This window comes from Seriola aureovittata, chromosome 4, assembly GCF_021018895.1.
Source record: "Seriola aureovittata isolate HTS-2021-v1 ecotype China chromosome 4, ASM2101889v1, whole genome shotgun sequence".
NCBI classification, from domain to species: Eukaryota; Metazoa; Chordata; class Actinopteri; order Carangiformes; family Carangidae; genus Seriola; species Seriola aureovittata.
This window is the reverse complement of record NC_079367.1, coordinates 3,675,413-3,701,237: the sequence shown is the minus strand read 5'-3', so window position 1 is coordinate 3,701,237 and position 25,825 is coordinate 3,675,413. Positions and strand designations below refer to the sequence as shown.

At 43.5% G+C, this 25,825-nt stretch overlaps 1 protein-coding gene across 10 annotated transcripts in view; it reads left to right on the top strand.

Moving 5' to 3' along the window:
- The window catches only part of myo18ab (myosin XVIIIA b), a 107,369-nt gene that overhangs the window by 18,770 nt on the left and 62,774 nt on the right, over positions 1-25,825 (top strand). For 2 of the 10 annotated variants that reach the window (XM_056374954.1, XM_056374949.1), the window contains exons 1-11: positions 11,091-12,323; positions 16,503-16,568; positions 17,256-17,343; positions 17,970-18,076; positions 18,446-18,622; positions 19,440-19,650; positions 20,076-20,218; positions 20,305-20,405; positions 20,786-20,849; positions 21,110-21,254; positions 25,275-25,445. In XM_056374954.1, the coding sequence (XP_056230929.1) occupies positions 11,262-12,323; positions 16,503-16,568; positions 17,256-17,343; positions 17,970-18,076; positions 18,446-18,622; positions 19,440-19,650; positions 20,076-20,218; positions 20,305-20,405; positions 20,786-20,849; positions 21,110-21,254; positions 25,275-25,445 (2,335 nt within the window). In that variant the 5' untranslated portion in view covers positions 11,091-11,261. Of the gene's footprint in view, positions 1-3,853; positions 4,000-10,540; positions 10,585-11,086; positions 12,324-16,502; positions 16,569-17,255; positions 17,344-17,969; positions 18,077-18,445; positions 18,623-19,439; positions 19,651-20,075; positions 20,219-20,304; positions 20,406-20,785; positions 20,850-21,109; positions 21,255-25,274; positions 25,446-25,825 lie in introns of those variants that run through there. The other 8 variants (XM_056374953.1, XM_056374952.1, XM_056374956.1 and 5 more) reach the window with 6 other exon arrangements.

Here is a 25,825-nt window from a genome sequence, read left to right as displayed (position 1 = left end):
AAAACCCGTCAGATCAGCAGCAGATTGATGTTGAGCTGGAATCAGATCTGGTTCTGAAACATCTCGTCTCACTTTAAGGAGGATGGTGTTAGCTAACCTGCTTTGTGGTGACGGATTTGAATGAACCTCTCACCTGCTGGCGCCTCTCCTCCCACCTGTGCACCGTGTGCTTGTCACCAAAATATCACACAGACGTACAAAGTGAATTTCAAGGTCAGAAAGATGCCAAACTGTCCGCTGGTCGTTTAACCGCCATGGAAACTGTCAGGACTTGCTGCTACGCATTACAGAGGTAATATAACCTCACACAACCAATAGCTATGTTGCTAACATGCTAACAAAGCACGGTGCTTTCCAATTTTGAGAGATAAGTTACAAATCCCTCCCTAAACATCAGGGTCGTATCTTGTAAACATTTTTTTAATCAATTAAAAATACAAGTGTGTTCTGTAAAAACAGTTTCAAACAGATGATGTGTAATGTTTGACTTGGAAACTTGTATTTCCGTTGACTCATAAATCCTGTGACTGCTGACTGATGATGTTTTTAACATGTTTAGTTTTTGTGAACAGTCACGTTTGCACCGCTGATGGTCTCCTCCAGGGTCCGAAGAGGAACAGTCCAGTTCATGTTCCTCCTCTCACACTGACAGACGAGACGGCCTGTATCAGTTTCATCTGACAGTATCGAGTGCAGAGTGAAGTCCAGGACACGTTTGGTCTAGTTTAAGGGGTTCTGGGTGTGTATCATACTGAGCAATGACAGTCAGTTCAGGAAGTGAACTAATGTGTCCTTCACAAACATTCAGTCCTGTCAATATAGGATTGGAAATGAAATCAGCCCCCAAGTAGGAAAAATGATTGGACTGTGGATAATGTGTGTGTGTGTGTGTGTGTGTGTGTGTGTGTGTGTGTGTGTGTGTGTGTGTGTGTGTGTGTGTGTGTGTGTGTGTGTGTGTGTGTGTGTGTGTGTTGTGTGTGTGTGTGTGTGTGTGTGTGTGTGTGTGTGTGTGTGTGTGTGTGTGTGTGTGTGTGTGTCGGGGGATTTTGGCTCTAACAATGTCACCATCTGCTGACAGCAGAGAACATTAGAGTACATTCTTCTGTGTGCATTAGTGGAATGTCACACGGCCCTGAGGATTTCTGTGACATCAGAGGCTGCGGCCCGGAGGAGACGGACTCTGTGCCGACGCCCCCGAGGACGAGAGGCTGTCAAACTCTTTATCTGCAAACAGAGAATCTGCGCTGGGCAGGATTAAAACAAAACAAAAAAAACATGCACTCATCTAATTAGTCATGATGTTAGGAAGCGGAGGATCTGTCTCGCCGCCATCCACTCCCCGTCTCTGCCAATAAAAAAGTTCCATGTTAAATTGAGGTGTAGACATTGGCCTGAGATCTTGTTTGCATAGGCTGCACGCAAGGAAAACACAAATGAGAATTTCATTTTTTTCTTTTTTTTGTTTTAGGCTTTAAAAAGGAAACGGTGTGTTTTCTTTTGTTTTAATCTCCAAATGTTCAATTTAATAAACAAAAGAAACAAAGCCACAAAAAACAAGTCGTTCCAGCCTGAGCTGCAGCGACTGTGCAGAGGCAACAGAGAAGTAAAATGAAGGTAGATAATAAGGAGGAAATAATAACCTTGTTTTATCAGTGACGACAGACGGTCTGTGGCCTCTTGAATGTCTCGCATTCTCGTCCTTACCGACGTGTTTTTTTAGCATCACAGATTCGACACATGCAGATTTGCTCACCCTGTAGTTTTGTGAATAGTTTAAGAGGAGACAATAACACTCAATGTTTCCCTCCTTCACTCTTTAGTTTGATATGTTCCCGTCGTACATCGACATCTGGTGGCCACGGAGCAGCTTCATTAGTAATTGAATAGCTGCAGGTCGTGATTGAAAGACTTAAAGAACATGGCTGTCGTCTCTGTTAGTGGCTGGTTATCTTCATTTTCATCGTGTTTCATCAAACAGGCAGCGACATGATCACACACAAACCCACAGTCCAGGTGATTATGTAAGTTACAAAGAGTAATAGTTGCGTTTGCGTCACATGGGAGTTACTTCAGTGAGGAAATCTTCTGGGAATAACTGGGAGTGTTGTGAGTTACTAATGTCACTGTTTTACTACATACACATCACACACAGGCCACAGACGCGGAAAAACTCGTTCTACGTCTCAAAAAAAAATGATGATATGTGACGTTTCCTCAAACCTCTGATCTCTGTCGTTGATTCATCATTATAGTGTGTAACTCAGGCTGTTCCTGGTCTAATTATCACACAGGCTGCAGACGCTCCGTCATTGCTGGTGAACTGGACAGTAAAGGTTCATATATGTGAAATGCTTAATCTCCCCAGAAATTATTAAAATATCTGATAAGTTTTCCCCACTTCTGTCACGCTGCTCCGGTCGCTTTCTGCACATGTGCACGACACGAAGTAAAGTCATAATTAAAAGACTTGAGGTTTTTGGTTTCGGTTTGATTTTTAATGCCTAGAGAAAGAGTTGAATGAACAGATGCAGACTGAGTCTCTTCAGTCTGTGTCTCCTGGAGGATCCTGTGGTGATGTACTGAATACAGAACGCTTCCTCTTGTCTTTACATCATGATAAATGCCTGTTTGTTGGCTCTCACTCTCTCGCTTTGTCCTCTAGAGCAGCACTGACTCTTTGCAACCAAACTTTAAACGTGTTATTGAATAACATTGAGATACATGGTTGACAGGATGAGTGATATTTGTTTCGGCTTGTGATGTCATCGCTGCGTTCTCCCAGCTGATCTGACTTTACACCAGCCTGCTTGTACACTTATGCACGTGATGCACGTCTTCGCCCGTTCATAACACTTGTATCCCTCCCACACTCCATTCATTTCACAGCACACTTCGTTTGCACTCTACCTACATCACTTTGGCTGTTCACTCCCTACAATATCATGGCAGCTGCTGTGGAATAATGGAGGCTTTGTGTGGCTGCAGGATCCTAAAAGCATGTGGAGCTGTTCCTCGGTCCTCTAGCGCCATCTTGAGGCGCAGGAGCAGAAGTGGTGGGAAACAGAAACGAGCTGCAGCGCATGACTGTGGTGGATATCTGCTGCCTGGGGATATGTGTCTTTATGTGGGCGGGTTAGTTAGTATTGTTTGTTTGGATTGGAAGGATCAAGCATGTTTGTGTAGTGACAGTCTAGAAAACCTCAGTGGGTGATCGCACTCCTGTGTGCTCATGTTTTTAACCCTGTCTGATTTACATTACATGCATATACTCGGAGCTAATTTCATGAATAAAGTCTCTATCTGTCTAATTTGAGTATATGCTGTTCTCTTTTCTTCGTTTGGGAGGAAGTAGATTTTTGGACATTAAATTCCAAGTCAGTTTACTTTTTCAATATTTACCCCAAAGCACTGACCTTTCCCTGACCTTAACTAAATGTTTTGTCACGTCTCCTAATGCGTCAGACATACACTGTACAGGTACAGTCAGTATGACATTCTGGAAATGGCTTTACAAAATTTCTCATCACAAGGTCCACGCACTTGATTCAAAAACTTTCAGCGACTCTTCAACGGCCTTCATCGCAGGTGTAAATCTCTGTTTATTAATAAGAGCATATACTTGACAGGGAGGTGGGGGGGGGCAGCATCATGAAGAGAGACAATGATGAGCTGTTTTTTCCATTCATTGTCAACAGTGAGTGAACCCTGCGTGTCGTTTCTGGCAACATGTTGCTCTCTGCTTCTGCTTTTCTTCGCGCCGCCTTCTTCTTCCTCTCTGCTACACAGAAAGATTTCACACAGGAAGACAGCGCAGGTTACAACACCCTGAAATCTCTATATATAGAGTGTTGTAGTCCTGGGTATTAACCGAAACAGATGGTGGTAGAGAGAGCTGATCATACAGAGCAGAGAAGGGGTTGGGTTGGATTTGAGGTTCAGAAAGCGGAGGTACTGTACGTGGGATTAAACCGCTGAATGATGATTGGACGAAATGTAAAGGTACGTTACCAGCAGATTGGACGGAGCATCACGACTCTAATGTCTGCAGATGTTCTTGAACAGGCAAAGCTCAAAGTTTGGAATAACTAATTTCTTTACATTGGAAGAATGAGCATGAATCTAGCTGCCAGGTCGCTGTGTCTCTTGGCATTAGCTACACGACTAGCTTGTTAGCTAGTCGTGCTGTTGAGCCTCTGTCCTCTAACTTCAGGCTGCAATAAATCTGACTGACAGCAAGTCAAAGTTTGCTCTTCTGTGGACAATTGAACCACGATTAAACCGAGGTCAAACCGGTGGTTTCCCGCCTTTTTACCTGTGACTGTTTTTCCCTTGTGACGGTTCAGTACCAAAGAAAGTCAAATTAACACTGAAATAAGCAAAAATTCTGATCAGCTCAAAAACTCTTCTTCTCTCCTCTCCTTAATCACCACATGACCCCTCAGATTTATCATGTGACCCTTGAAGGGGACCCAACCCCCAGACTAAACTACCTAACTGCATATAAAACAGTTAAAATTAGCTCCATCTTCACCAGTTACAACTGTATAAAGCTGCTTACACATTGATGCATCAGCATTAACAAGCTAATGATGTCATGTGTAATAATAAATCAGTCAGAGGGAAGAAACAAGTACTTTTATTTAGATCATTTAGGTTCATTTGAAGCAAGTAAATAGGATTATGTTAAGTAGTATTAAGTTGGATTTGTCATGCAGGACTTGTAATGGGATATTCTTACGTTGTTGTATTGGTATTTTTACATAAGTAAACAATCTGATTACTTTGCGTTGTTCCTTTCTGTCCTCTGTCAGTTTGTCCCAGTGCGTTACCTCTAATGCTGAAACCATTGGTTGACCTAGTTATATTAATGATTATTAAATTACAAATATTTGGAAAAATCGTCCTTGCTGAAGTGTTGTAGTTTATTCACCACAAACAGCCTAAACACTGCTCAGACGTTAGCTTTAGCTATGTAGCAAAATGCTACTTTTCTGTTGGATTGAATTTGCAGTGTTCAGGGCAAATTAGCTTCTTTCACATCTTTACATTGACTTTATATGAAATCACGCCGCCCTTTACAATTTGCATTGAACTCTCCTCTAGTTTTGTTTCTACTTTGTAGATTCAACTAATTCAACTTTTTAGTCATTTAAAGTGTAAAGTCTAACATCTAAACAAACAGTTTCCCACAACTGGGTCAGTCTAGCTCCTGGAGCACCTGAATACAGCATCGGGGTCAGATACCAGGCCCTGTATTTTACCACTGCTTAACTACAAGATAAGCAAGTGTACACAGTACGTTCTCAATGACATTAACAGACCCTTAGCTGAGTTTGCTTACACACAGATACACACAGACACAGAAGCAGCTGAAATGACAGCAACTGCAGGAGCATGTGTTGAACACTGTGGCTGCTGATTGGACTGTGGAGGTGATGTTGGGTGGGGGTGGGGGGGAGTTCATGGCAGACCTGCGGTCCAGGTTGGAGAGCAGAGGCTCCTATTTTTACCCCCACTCAACACGCTCATATCACAACAGCTGTCCCCACATCTCTTGTCTGTCCACTGTCAGGAATAACCAGCCAATAGGAAGCCTCCCCCCCCCCCCACCGCTCTCCTCAGCTCGGCTGTTTCACTCTGCGCTCTGTGTCTCAAGCCGCTCGCTCACTCAGACCTCCTCAACTTTGGACACTTTTTCATTTCATTGTTGACGTCTGGGGGAAACAGCAGTTGTGGAATTACTTCGCTAACAGGTAGAACAACTTGTGACCAGCTTTTTAATGAAGAGCAGGGACTGCAGAGGGAAATGTATGACAGTCCTGGGGCCTCGAGGCTCCACAGCCGGTGGCTCTATTTTTAGAGTAGAGGTAGCCAAGGGGGGGGGGGGGGGGTCGCTTGGTCGCTTTGGGGGGCAGCTTCAATGGTTTTCTAACTGACAGTAACATAGAAGCTTTTGTGCCTTTTTATGACAATAACACGTTTCCTTCTGTTAAAAAGTAGAAGTGAGTTGCATGTGAACGTGGTCGGGTTGATGCGGTGGGTCTGGTCATCTCTGCTGTGGCGGCTCAGCTGCTGGTCTGTGAACTGGTGGGACCTCAGCACACGTTCATGTTGTTCCTCTGGGTTTCAGTTTAACTTTAACATGTTGTGTCTGTAGTTGCGTTTCTCTGAATTTGAACTATTGTTTATGGACTCTTAGCCACAATCCTATCATCAGGAATCTTGGTCATTCTACAGATTTCTGCTGTTGAAATTTGTTATTCCATGAGTTTAATTATTCCATGTTATTTCACATTCATCTGCTGTGTGTTGCCTTGTTTTTTATCACTATCCACACACTTTAAATTCACTGGATTCTTTAAGTGTAATTGTTTTCTCAAGAGATGCAGGAGCTCATTACATCCCAAATGTTTATATAATATTCAAGCATAATTCTTCAGTCTGAGATCCTCCTCAACAAGGAAGCGAGAAATCTTTGTAATAAATATTTCATACATTCAGATTTCTAACATGTTAATGTAAACATGTTGTTATCAGATGATCTCTGTGTTGGTGAAATGCGGCAGATCGTTTTTCTTGGAGTTGTTCATTTCTATATTTATCTTATTTTTCTTATATATATTAATTTATTATTTGTTCAGGTTAACAAGTGTAATTATCTTAGGGTGAATCTCAGGGTCTCCTTTCCTCTGGGACAGACACAGTTTTTAAGTCTTGAAGTAAAATTCAGTTCATCTCTTGTTTTGTTCTCTTCTTCCACCTTTTCAGTGTGTCAATAGGAGACTCATTTAGGCATGTGTATGTCAGGATTTGTTCAGGATATTAGAATTAAATTCTGTCTCGTCCTACAATCTACAGACTTTGGACACACGAGTCTTCCTGGAAAATCTCTGGGTCTGTCCACAGGTCGTTACAGTCTCGAGCGGAAAAGGCTTTAATTGCACATGAAGTCCAAGTCGTACAAAAATCCACTCAAAACCGGGAACAAAATGTTTCCCTGGCTGCTGTATAAGTGTTGAAAACAGAGGATATTATTCAGATAATAAAAGTAAGGCTGTTAGAGATGTTTTAGATTCTGCTAAGCTCAAACGAAGGAGCTCGTCATCTGTTGTTTATAGAGATACTTCAGACGTTCCTTCAGTCTTCAGCTCTGATTTAAACCGTTGGTTGTTTGTCTTGTCGTTTCTTGTGAGACGACGTGATTCACGAGTCGGGAAGTTTGGTTTCACGTCACACAACAACTCCTCAAATGAGTGACTGTAACACACGCTGTTGCACTGCTGCTGTCTTTTCTGAGGTCATGTCCCTGTTTCTGAGGCTGAGGAGTGAATGTGTTAAAGTGTCGCTGTTGGACGTCCGTGCATAGTTTGTCTTTTCTGCTTGAATATAGATTTTTCTGCAAGGAACGTATCAGTAGTCTTTATACGGTGTTTTCAGATTGTGACTTATTCAAGTCTTTGTGCTGTGTGACTTTAGCTGGTGTCTGTGTCGAGTTTTATTTCCCTCGTTGGCCTTTCAGTGGGGCTGTGGGAGTAAACTGGCCCACAGCCCCACTGCACCGCTATCTAATCCAAAAATAATCCTGTTAGTCAGTGTGCTAATTCAGTGACCACTGATAAAACCAACTCACTCAGGGCCAGACCCCAGACCGGGGGCCTCGTTTATAGCCATTGTATATGAACCAGGATGCGTCAGGTGGCAGATTCTGGAAAGTCTGGGTCACTTATATTTACCCCGAGTGTCCTGATGTGTTTTCATATCAACCACATTCACCGATGAATTATTTCACCTGCTACACTTTTAATTCGAATTCAGATAATTTTTTGTTTTTATACAAAGTAGCTTCAGGGAACTCTCGGCCTTCTCCACCTGCAACCTTGGCCACCACCTCTGCACTGCTTGGTTTCAGATATGGAGTGTGTGATTTCATCAGCTGTGTACGTGTCTATAACCTATAAAAGCTTAACAAACACCGACAGCCGCGCCGCTGTCCCTCCGTCGTCCAGTATCCAAGTGTTTAAGGCGTCCTCCTCCGTGTCTGACAGCTTCGTTTAAATTCGTGGAATCGTCCCATTTGTTGCATTAACAGCTGCTGCAGCCTCGACAGCTTTGTTTTGTTTGTTACGCCGCCGACACATAATGTTCTCCGCAGGAACCAGATCAATATTCATGAGGGATCTGCATTGACCCTGTAACTGTGATATGAGGCTTGGCAAAGTGTGCGCACACACACACACACACACACACAAACACACACACACACACACACACACCTATTCAAGCTGATTGTGTGGAGGCGTGTGTGTCCACAGTTTTATAAATCATTTTATATCTTTATTGTCAATTTTAAAAAACAAGAAGACAGTGAAGCAACTCCCTGAGCAAGTAGTACCAAGGTGTGTGTCTGTTGATGGTGCGGAAAGGATCGATCACATCAAAGTCACTTTAAATCAGATCTATACAGAAGTTATTCAGGTGAAAGCAGTTGACAGTGACAGTTTGCACAACGTAACATCCATTGAACATGAAACACTCGGAGTTCAGAGGTGGGTTTAAGTTTGTAGTAGGTCGATCAGTTTACCACCATGTAGAGAAACGGATTAAACATTAAAATTGTCTCCACACAGTTTTAAAATAATCCTCTGCAGTAATTTGGGGGGATGGTGATGGTCTGGTCTCTGGTGCGTCATCTTCTGAGGACGTTTGACATTGTGTTCGTGCTCCAGGGTTGAGATCAGCTCACTAGTGTGATTGTATTTCTGTTTACCATTTAAAAAGAGGTTTCCAGAGGTGTTGTTCGAGTAAAATCTTGGATTCCTGTGGGACGTGTTGTCATTTCTCTAAACCGTCTCCTGTTCTAATCTCCTCTTCATTGCTTTGCCTAGATAGAAACGTTTTCTGCTCACCTGAAGGTCCTAATGTCTGTTCGTCTGTCCCTGTGTATTCTCACCATTCTTCCTCTCCTAGCTTCCCTCCACATCCTCCTCCTCTTCCTCCTCCTCCTCCTCCTGCTGCCGCCGCTGCTCTCATCTCATCAATCACAGCCCATGAGAGCAAATCAGCAAACATGGCATTCTCATCTCGCTTTTCCTTCTGGGAGCAAAAGGGAAGTCTCATTTGGACATTTCATACAACACTCTGCATGGTGTTACAGCCTTTTACACTGGGTCTTAACACGTGTGGCCTTTTGTGTGTGTCACACTAAGAATTCGATGCATTTCACTCTCATGTATATGTGTTACAATAATTACCAGAGGTGGAAAGAGTACTGGAAAATTAGACTCAGGTAAAAAAGAAGTGCTGTTAATAGGAAGTAAAATCACCTGTGTAAAAATTTTCTCAGATAAAAGTAAAAAGTCAGTCAGTTGAAATGTGCATTTTTAAAAGGGGGGAAAGAAGGTAAAAAAAAAAAGGTAGATTATTGTTACCATGACGACAGAGGTCCTCTAAACTTGAGGAAGTAGTTATTGTAACTGGAACTGTGACCTCTTCCTAATCCTCAGTAGTTTTTGTGCCTAAACTTGGGGCTGAACGATGCAAAAAAATCTGATATTGCGAAATGAGACATGTTTTTAGTGGGAATGGTAATTTTTTACATGTAATTTTTGCTGAAAAAAAAGATCAAATATACTGTGATTTGGATTAATTGTTGTAAACCTAACAAAACAGTGAGCGTGTTCCCCAACGAAGGTCCAGTACTCCTGCAGCTGATACGCTCTTACGGGTCATATCCGGGGGAAGGGACAAACGACCTGTATTCAGGTTGGAGGACTTATGTCATGTCGTGCACACAAAATGCCACGTTGCTAGGTAACGCAGTGGTTGTTGACGTCTCCCTCTGGACAGTGAGTTCCAAGAATCAGTGATTTGTTGTCGTACTCATCCGTTGTACAGTAACGTAGAATTGACGGCTCTGCGATCCACCATGAGCATTTTTAGCATTTAGCTTTTAGCCAGACTCGGCATGCACCTGTTGCTGAGGTCATGCTAATCTTAACCACTGCCCCATAGTGACTCCACGCTTTTTATTGCATTGTTTATTGCAGTTTTCATACTGTTCACAAACTGTTACTACTGGCCCCAGGTGTGAATGCGCCTCTCAATCCCCTGACACTCAGTCAATGTACACATCTAGAACATGTGTCTACGCTGGGAGCTGAGAGCTGAGTGTTTCTCCTCTCCAGATTTTGTTCCATGCTCGCCTGGTTCATCGTGCAATACCTGAGATAAGAAATACTTAAAAGTAAAATGATTCTTAAACATATTCAAAAAACAACTAATGAGACTCGATGTTCCTTCCACCCCTGGTAGTTACCAATTTGCTGTGACTTTTTACCACCTGAGCTTAAGCAGTGTATTTCCAGTTTTTAGTTTTTGAAAAGCGTGTTTTTATCTGAAGAAACAAATGTTCAGTGCAAAACTTATTTTTATGCAAATCATGGCTCACAGAAACTTTGCATGTTTGAGGCTTGCATGGTTGTGTAATGGAAAACAACTCTACATCGTATCAAGGTTTTGATCTGGTTTCCTTCTTCATATCGATATATTTAGATCAAAGACGAGAACAAGCCAGGCAGCCCAAGTGTAAGTAAATATTATCCTTTCAGGTTTCACATGGGAACATACATACATGTATATCTCTGGTCATCAGAGTCGTGTTTAGAGCCAGGGATCAATCCAGCTCTTGTACATGTCACTTAAGAGAAAGTATGTTTGTACAAGTGGTTCCTCCATGAGGCTCACTGACTGACTTGAGACTGAGAATAGTAAATCACTTCGTTGAAAGGATTTTTGAACAGTTAAAATCATCCAGGGAACCAGGCCTTCCAGACTCTGGAGTCATGGAGGTGTACTGTGTCTGTAGAAATATGTTGCTTGTGCTTGAAAGAATATATCTGCAGTTTGTGGCAGTTTTTGTAGACCTGGATATTAAGAGTTGTTTGTGACATGTGGAGTTGTGTGCTTGATGTTCCTTGATCAGCATGTCTTTAAATGTACTATATCAAATGGATCATTTTTTATTTTTGCTGCTTGGATTTTCATACTTTATTCTCATCCTTATATTTCCCCTCTTTCCTCTCTATGAGTAGTCAGACAGTGATGGGGTGCCCAACCGAGCCAAGTCAGTGCCAGCTCTAGACCCTGGCAGGGGGTTATTCCGGGCAAAAAGTCCCTCACCTGTTTCCCCTACGGAGTCATTAACCCGGGTCAGGAGTCCCTCCCCACCTAAATTCAGGAGTCCTGTTAAAGTGCCGGAGCCAATGTCAAAGACGGGAGAGCAATCTAAGAGCCCTGAAACACCAAAAGCTTCTCTAAGCCCAGAGCCAGATACGAACAGTGAGCGAAAGCAAAATGGCATAATGGGTAAAAGCGTGGTCAATGGTACCGCCAACAGTAACGCCAGACTTCCAGCACCAACCAGCACCAACCAGATGGATGCTACAGATGACCAGGGTCTGACTCGTAGGAAAGTAGTAAAAGTGGTTCGTAGCGTTGTCCGGAAGGTGCTGCCCACAGAAGAGGCCGAGACGACTGGGCGAACACAACCAGCGGACAAATCTCCAGAAGCAGCCAAGCCTGCAGCTGAACCAGTTAAAGCAGCGCCTGCACCAGCTCCAGTGTCCAAGTCTAAAGCCCCCATGATGTCAGGGTTCTTGTTCAAACACGACGTCATCAAAACAGAAGAAAAAGACGACATTTCACGAGGATTGAAGAACCTCATGATCCGAGGCAGAACACGGGAGCCCCGCCCGCGAGTACAGAAGGAGGAACGACCTGAAAGAATAGAGTTGGAGAAGAAAAATGAGAAGATGGTAGAAAAGGTTGAGCAGGAAGAAACAAAGGAGGAGCACAAAGAGGAGAAGCCTACCACAAAACCACAGGAAGTCAATCAGAAACTCACAAGTTCTGCTCCAGTTTTACAGAGGGTCAAATCTCCCATGGCTCCTGAAATCCCAACCAATAAGGCTTCGCCCCAACCAACAGCTCCGGCTTCTTCCAAATCCACTCATTCCAGACCTTCATCTCTCCCTCCGGTTGTTGGCTTTATCCCTGCCTCCAAGCCCTTACCCATGTCTCCACCTCCTGGTTTCATACCTAAACCTAAACCAGCTGCTGACACAAAACCCGCCCCAGCAAATCCACCTTCTACCACCTCAGCTGCCCCAAAATCTTCCCCCCTCTCTCCGACACCACGTTTCATCCCAGCCCTTAAAACTCCTCAACTCGCAACTCCCGTGAGTCCTCCCCGTCCCACTCCTGGTCCACTGTCTCCCCCTCCGGGAGTCACTCGCATTCAACAGCCTACTGTCAGTCAACAAGAGGTACAGTACAGCGTCCACACTTCGCATGTCTGGTCAACATTTGAGACATTGGTGTGGAAAATGCATGGCCGTTTGAAATGCATGTTTGAAATAAAAGAGCACCGAGGTGTTTATTTGCAGACTCCACGCAAGTGTGTAACCTCGGTGTGGCACGGCTCTACAGTCACTTGATAGCCACTGAAAGCACAAACTGTGGAACTAATGTGAAATATTAATGACCTTTCTTCATGCTAACGAGGGAAGAGTTCACTGGGGAAATGTTTTTCTTTTGAGCCAATGGTGGCAGATCCAAAGGTTGGTGATGCCACTTGGTTCATTTGCTGTCCACCTGTTCACCTGTCCGAAACTTCCGTACAGAACAAGAAAGGGTTTCGGCATCCGTGAGCGATGTGTTGAAAGTTGATTCCCCATGCACAGTGGTTAAAGGAAAAGAGTGAAGCCGAGGCTTTGCATTAGAATTAAAGGTCAGTAATCAATCAAATAAAGCAAAGAAATAAGCTTGGGTCAGATTAAGGTCCCAGAGTCATAAAGATGTTGGTTTGGGCAGCTGCTAAACTAAACTAGAGTAAGATAAGACTAGCAGACTACCGTGGAATACGGTATAAACATTGGTGCTTCCCACCTGGTTGTGAGTCTTGTAAAATAATGGCTGGAATCCCACAAACTTTTGCTGATAACATTTTGCTCCCAAAGGGGGATAAACTTTATTTTAATGACTCCACGTCTTTTCCTATAATAACTATTATCAAAGAACCTTCAGACAAAAACTGTATGCAATATGTCTGTCAGTGTGGCTTCAAGAACGAGGTCATTGTTTATTTGTTAGAGACTACAGAGGTGTTTGCGGTAAGCCATGCAGCACTACTCTCCAGGAAGTTCACAGATGGCCGACACGGTTTCAGTAGAGCTGTGCGGTCAAGACCAAGACTGGGTATTAGTTTACCTCAGGACAGAGAATCCACTGCTACATTCCCAAAGCTTACCGTTTACTGTGTGGTATTTTGGAGGAGGGCTGTAGTAGATCGTACAGACAAATCTTGTTTCACCTCGGTGCAGGATAAATATGTGTGTTGGATTAGGGTTGGGTGTTTGCCCTCTGGTTGAAGGGGTATTTTGTCACTTGCTTGGCTTGATTTGATGCAAATCTAACAAATATTTTTCGCTTAACCAGAAAATTGTATTATGTCGTGTGTGGAATCCATTGATTTTCTTGTGTGCATGCTGTTTGAAGCACCTTCCTGCATTTTCTCCTTAACATTGGCTTTTTAAAAATCAGATTGCACAGTAATCCAAACTGCCACTGGTCATGTTGACGACAGGAAGTGTGTGTGTGTGTGTGTGTGCAGACTGAGTTTCCTGTAAGAAGCACGATTTCAGACCGCTGTGGCTGACAGGGTCTTTGATTTGTAAGAGGAGTAAATCGCATATCAATGTGTTTTTAAAACTTTTAGTTTGTGTGTAGTCACAGGCTTTGCTTCATCTGTATCAGTGGGCTTCAGTGTCAATGTGTTGCTTGCTGCTTTGACCTGTAGGAGGCACCGCTCAGTCCCACCGAGGAGGCTCAGAGACGGCTGATGAGGATCTTCGGTGCCCCTGTAAATCGCCCGGCTGTCCATCTGTATATTGTTGATGTCTTCTCTGGGTTTTATGTTTGTCTGTCGATGTTACACCAATTAATCACCATGCCTACCATGCTCATTGGTTACTGGTGTTTACTCACAGAGACATACAGCAGAGGAAGGTGTTACCATGGTGTCTGCATGTTCTGCCCTCTGCTGGTTCCTGGCTTGGTTTCCTCTAACCTTTATTTCTCTAATTCTGATTCTCTGGGTTTCATCCCACACTTATCTTACTTACTTACCCGTTACCATTTTACTTATCTGTCAACTATGGCTGATCTCAGTTTCCCAGTTGAAGATTTGGACTCCTTCCCTTGGCTTGCTTTGGTAGACTTATTGGAAAATTTGTTTCCCTTTGATCCCATCCAAGAATCTTTCGATACTGAGTTTGACATTTTGATGGTTTACTTACCTAAAAATGTTGAGTGAATACACTCTTTATCTGACACATTGAAGTAACAGCTGTAGGCTGCTAAATCTGACACACCCCTACTTCTACAAGCTACTTGATCCAAATGCCGAAAGGCTGAAAAACGACAAGCTGCTGCCTGAATGTTTTAAACACCGAGCAGAACAAGGAGGAGGGAAGGAAACCAGAACACTGTTGCAGAAAGCTGACGGCGTCTGACAGTGTGAATGTATTTACACGTCACAGAATTTTAATCTCTGTAATTGAATGTTTCTTTTTCAACAAAATAGTAGAAATACAAACATGACTTTTACTCTGAAAGTCTGTAGTCTATTGGCTGGCCTCAGCTGTCAGAATAGGTTCAATAGGCTTGTAAACTTCGAACTGGGTGTACAAGCCCCTTATGTAACAGCACTTATTGTCACAACCATAACCCGCCTCTAGATTGATTTCCACAGTGCTGTGGTTGAGAGCTCGGTACTTAACCATTTAGTGATGATTTACTTTCTCCATTCTGACTCTGTTCTCCAGCTTGAAAGCATGTCGTTCTCTCTCAAGTAACGTTTCACTAATCCCTTCGTCCTTCCACCCCATGGTTACTTATTTCAAAGCCACTTTCACTTTTCCATTATGCTCCAGTTTTTTGTTTTCATGCTCATATTTCCACGTTGACCTTGTCTTCTTCTCCCCTCTCCCCTTCTCCCTCATTCTCTCTCCTTCTCTCCATGCTTTACTCACACTGCACTCGCTGGCTGTCGCTGTCTCTCTGGTTGCTTTGTGGCTAAGCTGGAGCCGGCAGTCAGTGTTTCGTCCTCTGTCCAAGCCCCGCCCCTGCGGCCCCGCAGCCCCAGGGCTCCCTCCAGGTACAGCAGTCCTTCCTCTGGGGCCCCCTGGCTGGAATTTGTACTTGTGTGGAGTATAACACCTGCAATGCTTTTTCCTTTCCCTCCCTTTTTACCCAAATTCCCCTGTCTGCAGTGTTTCCAACATCTGCATTAGACTGTGACCAATACAAAAAACACACATCTGATCAGCGTTAATCAAACCCGTAACATGATTCACCACGATTTAACTGATCAGATTCCACTTGAGATTTTTGTCATGTGTTGCAATGGATGAAATTGAGGGGGAAACATTTTCTTTTCATTTTAAACATTTCAGTATTTGAAAAGACACGTTAAAGAATTGTGTGTGACAGTAACTTCAGGCAATGGTCTTGGGATGTTGATACTAATTTAATTCCAGTACAGAGATAAGAGTCGGACATGATTAGCCTTGTGTGGGGGGGCCTGTATTCAGAAACTGAGCCTTAAAACCAGCTGTCAGGACTTCTGGAACTTTGTGATGTCACAACGAAGCAGTCACCAAGCCCCGCCCACCTGGACCCACCATCCAACACTTGCAGGATTTAGAGGCTCAGAGCCTCCTCTCTTCTGATTGGCTCACCGACCTGTTGTTACTAGAGCTCCAGAGAGAAGCCTGAGAGAGGAGATGTAAAACTTAAAACCACAAATATATCTTCTTATTGATCAACACTTCAAAATAAAACACAGGAGATGTGTAAAATATGGGACCTTTAAGTCTTTGTGCTGAACGAGGCGAAACATGTCCTGAACTTCTGTTTGTACTGGAAACACAGAGGGTGACATTGACAGTTCTCTTTTTACAGAAAACCCAAACCCATCGTCGACCGCTGAAGTCAACAACAGTGTGAATTATTCAAAAGCTGAGTAATTCACACTGTTGAGGTCATTTGATCGTCATCAACATGAGCTACAATTTGGCGTGACGTCGATGCTTCTTTTCACAACACATCGGGCTGAAAGATAGACGTAACCTGCATGGGATTTGTATCTGAAGAATTGAAGATTGGTCATAGTGAGGCAGTGGTTTATATATATATATGTGTGTGGTCATGCATGTGAAGCGGTATCTGTGTGAGTGCTGTGTGGCGTTCAGGTGCATCCATTGGTCTGTGATGGGAAATGTAAATCTTTTGAATCAGTGGATGATAACAGGCCCTCACAGAGTAAACCGGATTTCTCTTCTCACATGTGCTGGATAAAAATAACAGATTACATGTATCTGCATGCGTGTCTTGCTCATATATAACTGTGACCTTTGACCTCCTCATGCTGGACAAATCACCAGGGATCAGTGGAAGAGGATCCTGTGGCCCTCCTTCAGGCGTCTCATGCTGCAGCTAAGCAGTCTCAGGTCTGGCCTGCACTGTGCCCCGAGTGTAACTCACCACCAGCTCGTCCCGTGTTCACCTGCACTGTGGAGTGTTGTGCTGTGCTGTGCCCCCCCCCCCCCCCTTTTCCTTTTGCTTGTGAAGTTCTTTACTTTTCCCATTTAAAGTAGTCATAAATAGTTATGACTTGATTTGTTCTTTGGGTTTGCATCCCAAAATTATCTTCATTTCTCTTGTTTATTTGCTTGTTTTTGTTATTTGAGTTTGATTGTTTATTCCAGTTTTATTGTGGTCACCAGGTTCCTGTTGAACCCCTCTCTCTGTCTCTGTCTCTCTCTCTCTCTCTCTCTCTCTCTCTCTCTCACACACCCCTGACACTTGTTATATTGAGTGTTTCTGGTTTGAAGTTCCTCACACACACACACACACAGTCACACACACACTCACACACCACCCTGAAGGAGCATGCGGAGCTCAGAGGACTGTGAGACCTTTTGAGTCCGCTGTCATCCACTGCATGGTCTTCATCTTGACAAGGCCTTTGCCTCCATAACCTTTCAGCATGTGCTGGTATCAAAGTGGAAACGCTGGCGGTTCCACAGAGACCGAGTGTGACTCTTGAGTGGTCCAGTGATGTGACTTGACAGTGATCATCTTCCTCCTCACCTGCCGCCCAGTCATTGTTCTTCCTCATCCTCTCTGTCCGCCAGGTGAAGACAGAGGAGCAGATCGCAGCTGAACAAGCCTGGTATGGATCAGAGAAAGTCTGGCTTGTCCACAAAGATGGCTTCTCCCTGGGTGAGACCTGATTACTTGACTTTTATGTATATGTAGCGCCATCTTCGTCATCATCATCATCATTCAGCTGCGAAACAATAACAAGTGAATAAATTTGAGGTTTTAAAAACAAATCCCATTTGAAATACTTAAATATAATCTTGTTACTGCAAATCTGTGTCATAAGTAATAGGATTTAAATTAATTTATAAATGTGTTTATATTTTGTAGTAATTTGTAACTTATCTGAATTGTAGAGGGATAATAACCAGATATATTCACTGGTATCGTTATGTATTATATGAACTGTGGAGGAGTCGCAGATGAACGAAATAAAAGAGAGAACAAATAACAAAAGAAATAAAAAGATCCAAATTCTTTTATCACTTTCATGGAGAAAGCTTTGAAGATACACTAGCTTTACTGTTTATTTATTACTGTCTGAAACTAGATATTCACCTGCTTATGTTGCCATTGTTTTTTTTTAATAATTAATAATTATATGTTTAAAGTGTTAAATAGGAGTTCAAAGTTTTATTTGAAAGAAAATCATAAACTAGTCCTGCTTTGGTTTTGACTTTGATTAGCCCGTTTAAGATAAACAGATGCTAACAGCTGTCTGTGTTTCCTGTCTCCTCTCTGCTCAGCCACCGTGGTGAAGACGGAGGCCGGCGCCCTGCCAGAGGGCAAGGTCAAAATCAAACTGGAGCATGATGGGACAGTACTGGATGTGGATGAAGACGACATAGAAAAGGTGAGTGGGAGATAACGGTAGCGAACCAGTGTGAGTCGGTTCCCATTGAGAAGCTCAGTTTGATTTAAGACTTTAGGTTTAAAATTTAAGAGGAAGTTCAGCACGACAAGCATCTGCTAGTTTCCTCTGGTGTTTCCCCAGACAGTGCCTCTCCGTGCTGAAGCCACCTGCTTGACCCTTAACCGCTTGAAACCAGACGCAGTTTTGTCCCTGGATCATTTTACAGCACCACCAGACCTCAGGCTAACTTCACCTCACACTAATAGTCCAGGGTTTTCCCCCGTGACAAGGTTAAAGGTCACTCATCTATCCGTTGGTAGCTGAATCCCGTCATTATCTCTCTCTCTCTCTCTCTCTCTCCGTGCGCAGGCCAACCCTCCATCGTACGACCGATCCGAGGACCTGGCCTCGCTGCTCTATCTGAATGAATCCAGCGTGATGAACTGTCTGAGGCAGCGCTACGGAGGCAACCTCATTCACACCTACGCCGGACCCAACATGGTGGTCATCAACCCCCTCAGCACCCCCTCCATGTACTCTGAGAAGGTAAGCTGAGGGCCGATGACTGGGGCCACAACGGCAGCGTACTGTGTTTATACCACTGGCTTTTAGAGCGACAGGTTCATTTAAATTGTCAATAAATATTCAAGATTCAAACTCCAGTGAAAGTCCCGTGTTAAACTGTGACCTGCAGATTACACGGGCTTTGCAGCTCTTTATACGATCTCTCCTGACTTCCTGAAGCGTTTCTGGCTGAAAGACTCAAAAGAAAGACATGGCAGTAATTTTACATAACTCGCTAACACTCAATATATGAACCTTGTGTTTAGAGAACATGGAGACATTAAAAATCACCCAAAAAAAAACATGAATGTACTTTCAGTCCTGTTTAGACTTGGGTAGTAGACTGGGGCGCACTTCAGCCTCTTGTGGCCGAAACGAGTATTACAAAAACAAAAGTTTTTTTTACAGCCTCCTTTGGCCAAAATGAGTATTTTTATAGTATAGTTTATTTATTTATTTAATAATTTATTTCAAAAATTTCATTCCTTTTTTGGTGACATTACGTAACAAAAAACAGGTGTGACATGAAGGAGACATAGGACGTAATGCTGGAAGGAGCTTTACAAAAACGAACCCAAAAAAAAACACTTGGCGCTCTGGGCTTCCGTAGAAACATTATCTATTTCTAAATATATTTTTATCGTAACTACGGCGACTGTGTGTTGGACGGTGTCTTCTTTCAGCGGTGTCTCATACATCTAACTTTTGATTTATTTCCTCTCTGTTTTTGTCACTGTCCTTCTTCTCCTTCCCCCGCTGTGCGTATCTCCCTCCGCCGCCTCTCTTCCTCCCCCATCAGGTGATGCACATGTTCAAAGGCTGCCGGCGCGAGGACTCGGCTCCTCATATCTACTCCGTGGCTCAGTCGGCGTACCGCAACCTGCTCACCACCCGGCAGGATCAGTCCATCGTGCTGCTGGGAAAGTCTGGCAGCGGCAAGACCACCAACTGCCAGCACCTGCTCCAGTATCTGGTCTCCATCGCCGGCAGCACGGGCAAAATCTTCTCTGGTGAGCCTGCAGACGGGAAAGGGGGGGTGGGGGGGAGTCTGACGGACTCTGAAGTGTAGTTGTAGATTTTTTTAAACCACTTTATTTGGAGGGAAAACTGTGTGTGCACAACTGTGGCAGGTACATGAGGTCAAAGTTGAAACTGTGAGGGATTTTTACAGCAGACAGTTACCTGTGTTTTCTTTTCCTGAACTATTAAAATATTTCCCATGTTGCAATAAACAGAAATGATTTAGTGTTTTATTCTCCATGCTGATCACAAGCGGTCGAGGTTACAGAGCAGTGTATGATTAGCTGCTCCAGACTTACTACCGTCATGACTCTGTCCTGAAATGTGTGTTTTTGTGTTTTGTTTTTTGTGTGTGTGTGTGTGTGTGTGTGTGTGTGTGTGTGTGTGTGTGTGTGTGTGTGTGTGTGTGACACAGCTGAGAAGTGGCAGGCCGTCTACACCATCCTGGAAGCTTTTGGCAACAGCTCCACCTCCATGAACACTAACGCCAGCCACTTCTCCCACGTAGTGTCCCTCGACTTTGACCAGGCCGGGCAGGTGGCCTCCGCCTCCATCCAGGTGACACACACACACACACACACACACACACACACACACACACACACACACACACACACTGACTCTTGTTGTCTCCTCCTGCTCAGACGATGCTGCTGGAGAAACTGAGGGTGAGCAGGCGACCCGAGGGAGAGTCCACCTTCAACATCTTCTACTACATGATGGCTGGAGCTGACAGCACCCTGAGGTGACTCTCTCTAGCTCTTCTTTTTCAACTTCCAGTAAAATTTGTGGAGATGATTTCACGAATCAGGTTTGACCTTCTTTGTAAGAATGTTTAAAGGTCTAGTGCAAAACATGTCACACTTTGCACTCAAATAAAATGGCAGAGGGTAAACGCAGTGCAGCAGGTGGGGACAGAGCGGTGGTGTACCTGTAATCAGCTGGTCAATAAAACCTCCTTTTGACTATCAGGTCTTAAAAACATCAGTTTATGTCGATGGAAACAGCTGATGTGGAACTAGTGCTCCTTCCTTATAAGGGTTCAATTCAAACAGCCACGGGCGCCGTCATTTCACAGGCACAGAGGAGCTTTCTGACCTTTAACACCTCTACCCTCTCTTCCAGAACCGAGCTGCACTTTAACCACCTGGCCGAGAACAGCGCTTTTGGGATCGTTCCACAGTCGAAGGTAATCGCACTGAAGTGAGCCTGTTGTCATGGTTTCGTTTCGTATTTCCTTAATGTCTTTTTCCTGCGTCCTGTATTACAGCCCGACCGACACTGATACTGATATTTGAGAGTTTAAAAAACCCAGAGACGTATCAGCTGATATTCATTTTGCTCCCGATGACCCATAACAGAAATCAACATTTCAGATGAGGTTCAATTGAATAGAAGTTTCGCCTTCCCCTGAGGTATCAGTAACGTTTTTGGTCTGATCTCCTCCAGCCTGAGGACAAGCAGCGAGCCGCGCAGCAGTTCACCAAGCTGCAGGCAGCCATGAAGGTGCTGGGCATCTCCAGCGAAGAGCAGAAGGCCCTTTGGCTCATCCTGGGGTCCATTTACCACCTGGGGGCCGCAGGAGCCACTAAAGGTAGGAAACTCCCAACTGACCGACACATCGAGAGCTCGTGACGTCTCATTACCTGACAGGTCGTTACATGATGAGAACACAGACACCGAACTTGTGCGTGGTACTTCACTGTGTGACAGGTAAAGCAGAAAAGGCACAAGGGCCCAAAGGAACATACATTTTCTTATACTAAAATACTGAAAGATTAACTAAAGCGCTAAAGCACTGTGAAGTCCATTTACTCTCGTCCTGCAAGGCTTTTAAATGAAATGAACAGTTGAAAGATACCGGACATTAAAGCTCACTTCACCACTCATTAGGCACATCAAGAGAAATGTTGGTCTCTGGTTTCTGCAGAGGAGAAGAAGTTTGAATTGGGAATCGCTGGGTGTTCAGACTTTTCAAAGAATCCTTTTAATATTTATTTATATATTTAATTTATTGTACAACACATTAATAAACATCCCTGTAAATGTGCCAGTTTTAGCCAAAATGCTAATTTCCTGTCGTCCCCCGTACAGATGTTAAATTAACTATTAAAACAAAAGTAAAATTCACAACATGTAAAAATTATAACAGATATATATATATATATATTATAACAATAATAGCAGAACTGGGAAGCTCTTATTGTGAAGCCGTTCTTACCAGAGGATGTTTTTCCTGTGTGGGACCTCTTATTCTGAAACTGGTTGATGTTGACTTGTTGCCTTAATGTGCTTCTTCTTGATTGTAATTTCAGTTTGTTTTTTTTTACGCTGTAAATAAAACCTATTCACATTTTCAAGTCAGTTATATTTTGAGGGAAAAATTGAGGTCTTTTATTTTTTTATTTTCATATCACCGTCTCTGAACACTCAGTTTATCCATTTATACTCAGCAAATTACTTGGTCCTGCCAGCCGTGTATTCATGCCCCTCACCTCATTACCTCAACATTAATGACAACATGACCCAGCTCAGTTCACCAGAAACTGCAGAATTGAATGCAAATCCATTTCACACAGGTAAAAAAAAAAAAAAAAACAATCTACAAACTGCCACTAGGTGTCAGACTTGACATTTGAATGCACACACTCCCAGTCGGCATGAAGACGGCAGCATCAGCTCAGGACCAAGACCATTAGAGGCTGTTTAAACTGGCTGATTTTTCAGCTCCTGCTGCGCCAATTTAAAGGGTCAGATTACAAAAAGTGTTTCCTTGCTCTGGGGGTCTCTAGCCATGCAGATAGTTGTGGTTTTATTTGTCCAGGTTATGAGATATCTGTCAGAGATTTCAAGAGTGTTTTCACCGGATTCAGGAACCTGGCTGCAAGGAGATTTGCTCCACTGCTTCAGTGATGTTCCTGCCTGGCTTTCTGTCAGCCTTCCAGTTCAACCCAGAGGTGTTAGTGGGGGGGGGGGGGGGTGGGTGTGGGTGTGTGTGTGTGTGTGTGGGGGGGGGTCAGGGCTCAGTGCAGGTCAGTCAAGTTCTTCCACACCAAACTGGGAAAAGGCTTTAAAAGTGCCACAAAGTTGGACTCAAGTAAAACAGACCCGAACCAAAATTACACAGAAGTATGTGGACAGGGTTTTCTGGCTGCACAGAATCACAGTTGTTTCAAACAGTTCATAGCTGTGTCTCGACCTGGATGTCGTCAGCTTTTTCAGACACGTTTCATTTTTGAGCTCGATCGCACGGATCAGTGTCGACTCATCCAAATAATGGTTTGTTCCGGAGCTGCAGGAAACCGTGGCTGAGGCGGTAAACCGCCCAGATCCTGATGCGTCTCTTCACACAGTCACTTCAGTTTGTAGATGATTATTTTTTAATTATTATCATAATTAATGTTATATTTATATAAACATGTATTCATCTGAGCTGGTGGTTTAAGGCGAGGTGGCCAAAACCACAGCATGAAAACTAGGTGCAGGGAATATTGTTATATACGATATTATTGAATATCGGCTCATTTAGAGGACGTTCTTTCAGATGAGTTAAATGTCATGTCTGTGAAAACCCCCTGAAGATCTGCCACTCTATAGAGCTGCTGTTTACCATCCACTAATACAAACCAGGGGCTTGTGGTTTCACGTCTAACTTCTCAGCTCTCTCTCTCAAAGCATGATGGTGGATTATCAGTGTTGTTTAATACTAATGTTTATGTTTTTTTTCCCTGTCACTGTGAATTGCTGAATTCATGAACTGTGTTATCTCTAACCCCCTCTCTTTACTTGCATGTTTGCATGCCGTGCCCTATCAAACGCAGACGGAGATGAAGGTAAATGGAAAAAGAACACACAAGTTGTTGACTGTTTTTCATTTAAAAACTTTCTTTCAGAGCCTCCCTTGTTTGTGTTTTCTGTCTTAATGCCTTTATCATTCCTCCCAGGCCTTAAGTCATTAGCGTTTTTATTGTTTCTGCTTCTCCTCCCCCTCCTCTCCTCTCCTCCCCTTCCTCTCCTCACCTCCTCTCTTGTGTTTTCGTGTTTGCCTCCAGACAGTTTCTCCCTGTCTCACCCTTTTCTGCTTTGTTTTTTTTTTTGTGAGATGAAAAATCACGGGGATCAGAACTTTGCTGTCCCTTTTAAACTCCTCTCTGTCTGATGCCTCCGCATGTCGCCCACATTCAGCTCCCGAGCCGCCGCCACACTACAACACAGTCTCAAAAGCAAAGTAACGCTTGTTCATTTTCACTTCTCTAGTTAGTGTTTGGACTTTCTACTACAGAACTTGTATTTCCCAGCTTACCCCTTGTATCCCCACAAAGTTTCTGCTTGGCAGGGGCTCCTGTTGAATCACTGGCTCTGTGTCTCGGCTCTTTGATTTGCTGGCTGCGCAGGCTGTCATGTTGCCATGGTTCGGTCTAACACATGGGCTTTGAATTGCCTCCAGACCAAATGGAGATGCACTTCTCATACCGACATTCATGCAGCTGAGAGTCAGGAAATGATCCACAGTGATTAGCAGTCTGAATCAGCCTTGGTAGTCTTGTTTTCAATGTGTTTTCCACCTCATCAGTTTAGCTGTATGAAATGCCTTCAGTGATGAACATATGATGCGTTTTAATCACCACGCTCATGTTTCTGCTGGTAAAAACCAGGTTAAACAATCCCAATTAGCCATGGGATGTAACAAGCTCTCTGATTGGTTGAAGAGCTAACGAGTGGGAAGCTAAATGACTAAGCTAATCGATTAGCTAACAGGAAAAAGAAAAGCAGCTGGAAAAAGAAAATGGAAATTAAAGATGGAATCCATGTGATTCCCATTTTGAATTAATAAATCTATTTATGAATGGTTTATTTGATAAGTGTTTTATGCTGCTTTTGTAAATCCATTTTTAAATCTGAAGTATGTATTGATGGATTATTGTTCTTTTATAAAGTATAATCTTTAATGCCTTTTAAAATATGAAATTAAGGAAACACTTTTTTACTTTTGCTGTGACGTCCATAGATTTGAATTGAGTAAAAACAGTGATTAAAAAAAAACTCTAGAGTTTTTCTTTAATTCACTTCAATGCAACATAATTGGCTGATTAGATAATTGCATGACAGGCAGGTGTACAGGTGTTCCTGATAAAGTGCTCGGTGAGTAAATGTTCTGCTGATAGCAGAACTCAACCTCAGGTATGAATCTTAACACCTTAACCGGCAGTTTCTGCACAAATCCCACAGTCCCACGCCTTCCACTCCCCTCAGCAACGCAGAGAAAATATCTCTTTTGGAAAAACTGCACAGACCTGCCATGAGAAATTCTTATCTGGATTAAAGGCTAAGACTGAGGCTGATACTCCTTTTGTTCTCTTACGGTGCATTTTCAGTTCTGTTCATGTTAGCTATAGCTCAGAAAACGCACAAGCATCATGCAGCTTGACAGCGACTACACACACACAAGTTTTCTTCCAGCACACGTCTCTGTTTAAGCATCTTCTTCTCCCCCCGTTCATCCTCGACCCTCCTCACGTCTCTGTACCCGCCATCTTCATAACCCGTCTCCTTCAGGTCCTCGTCTTGTATTTTGAACACATTTTTCACTGTCTTTTTTTTTTTTTTTTATTAGCGGGACGTCGGCAGTTTGCCCGTCACGAATGGGCCCAGAAAGCGGCCTACCTGCTGGGCTGCACCTTGGAGGAGCTGTCCTCCTCCATCTTTAAGCACCAGACCAAAGGACTGCAGCATTCCACCTCGTTCAGGGGGGCGCAGGACGAGGCCGGCCAAGGTGACAGCTCAGGTAAAAACCCAGACTGCAGAGTCCTGAATCTCCCTTGTTGGATCATGTGCTCACTGATGTCGGCTTTTCACTAAAAATCTGTTGCCCCGCCCCTGATATGATGGATAGATACTGAATTGCTTGTAGCAGGAAGCCCCTGCCCTGATAAAATGAAATGAAATAAATGTGAAACTAAAAATGTGGCCAAATGTTTGAAGCCAAATCTTGGTACTTGACAGTCGTCTGTAGTCCATTTGGTCAGTACCCAAGAAGACTCGAGGTTTACCTGCCAACCCCGATGGTTGTTTCCCAGGTTTCACATGTCCTCACTGTTTGTTCCAAAACTATCCGACTATCTGCCAAGCAGCTCAGAAGGTGTGTAAAAGCTTGATTAAACCCCC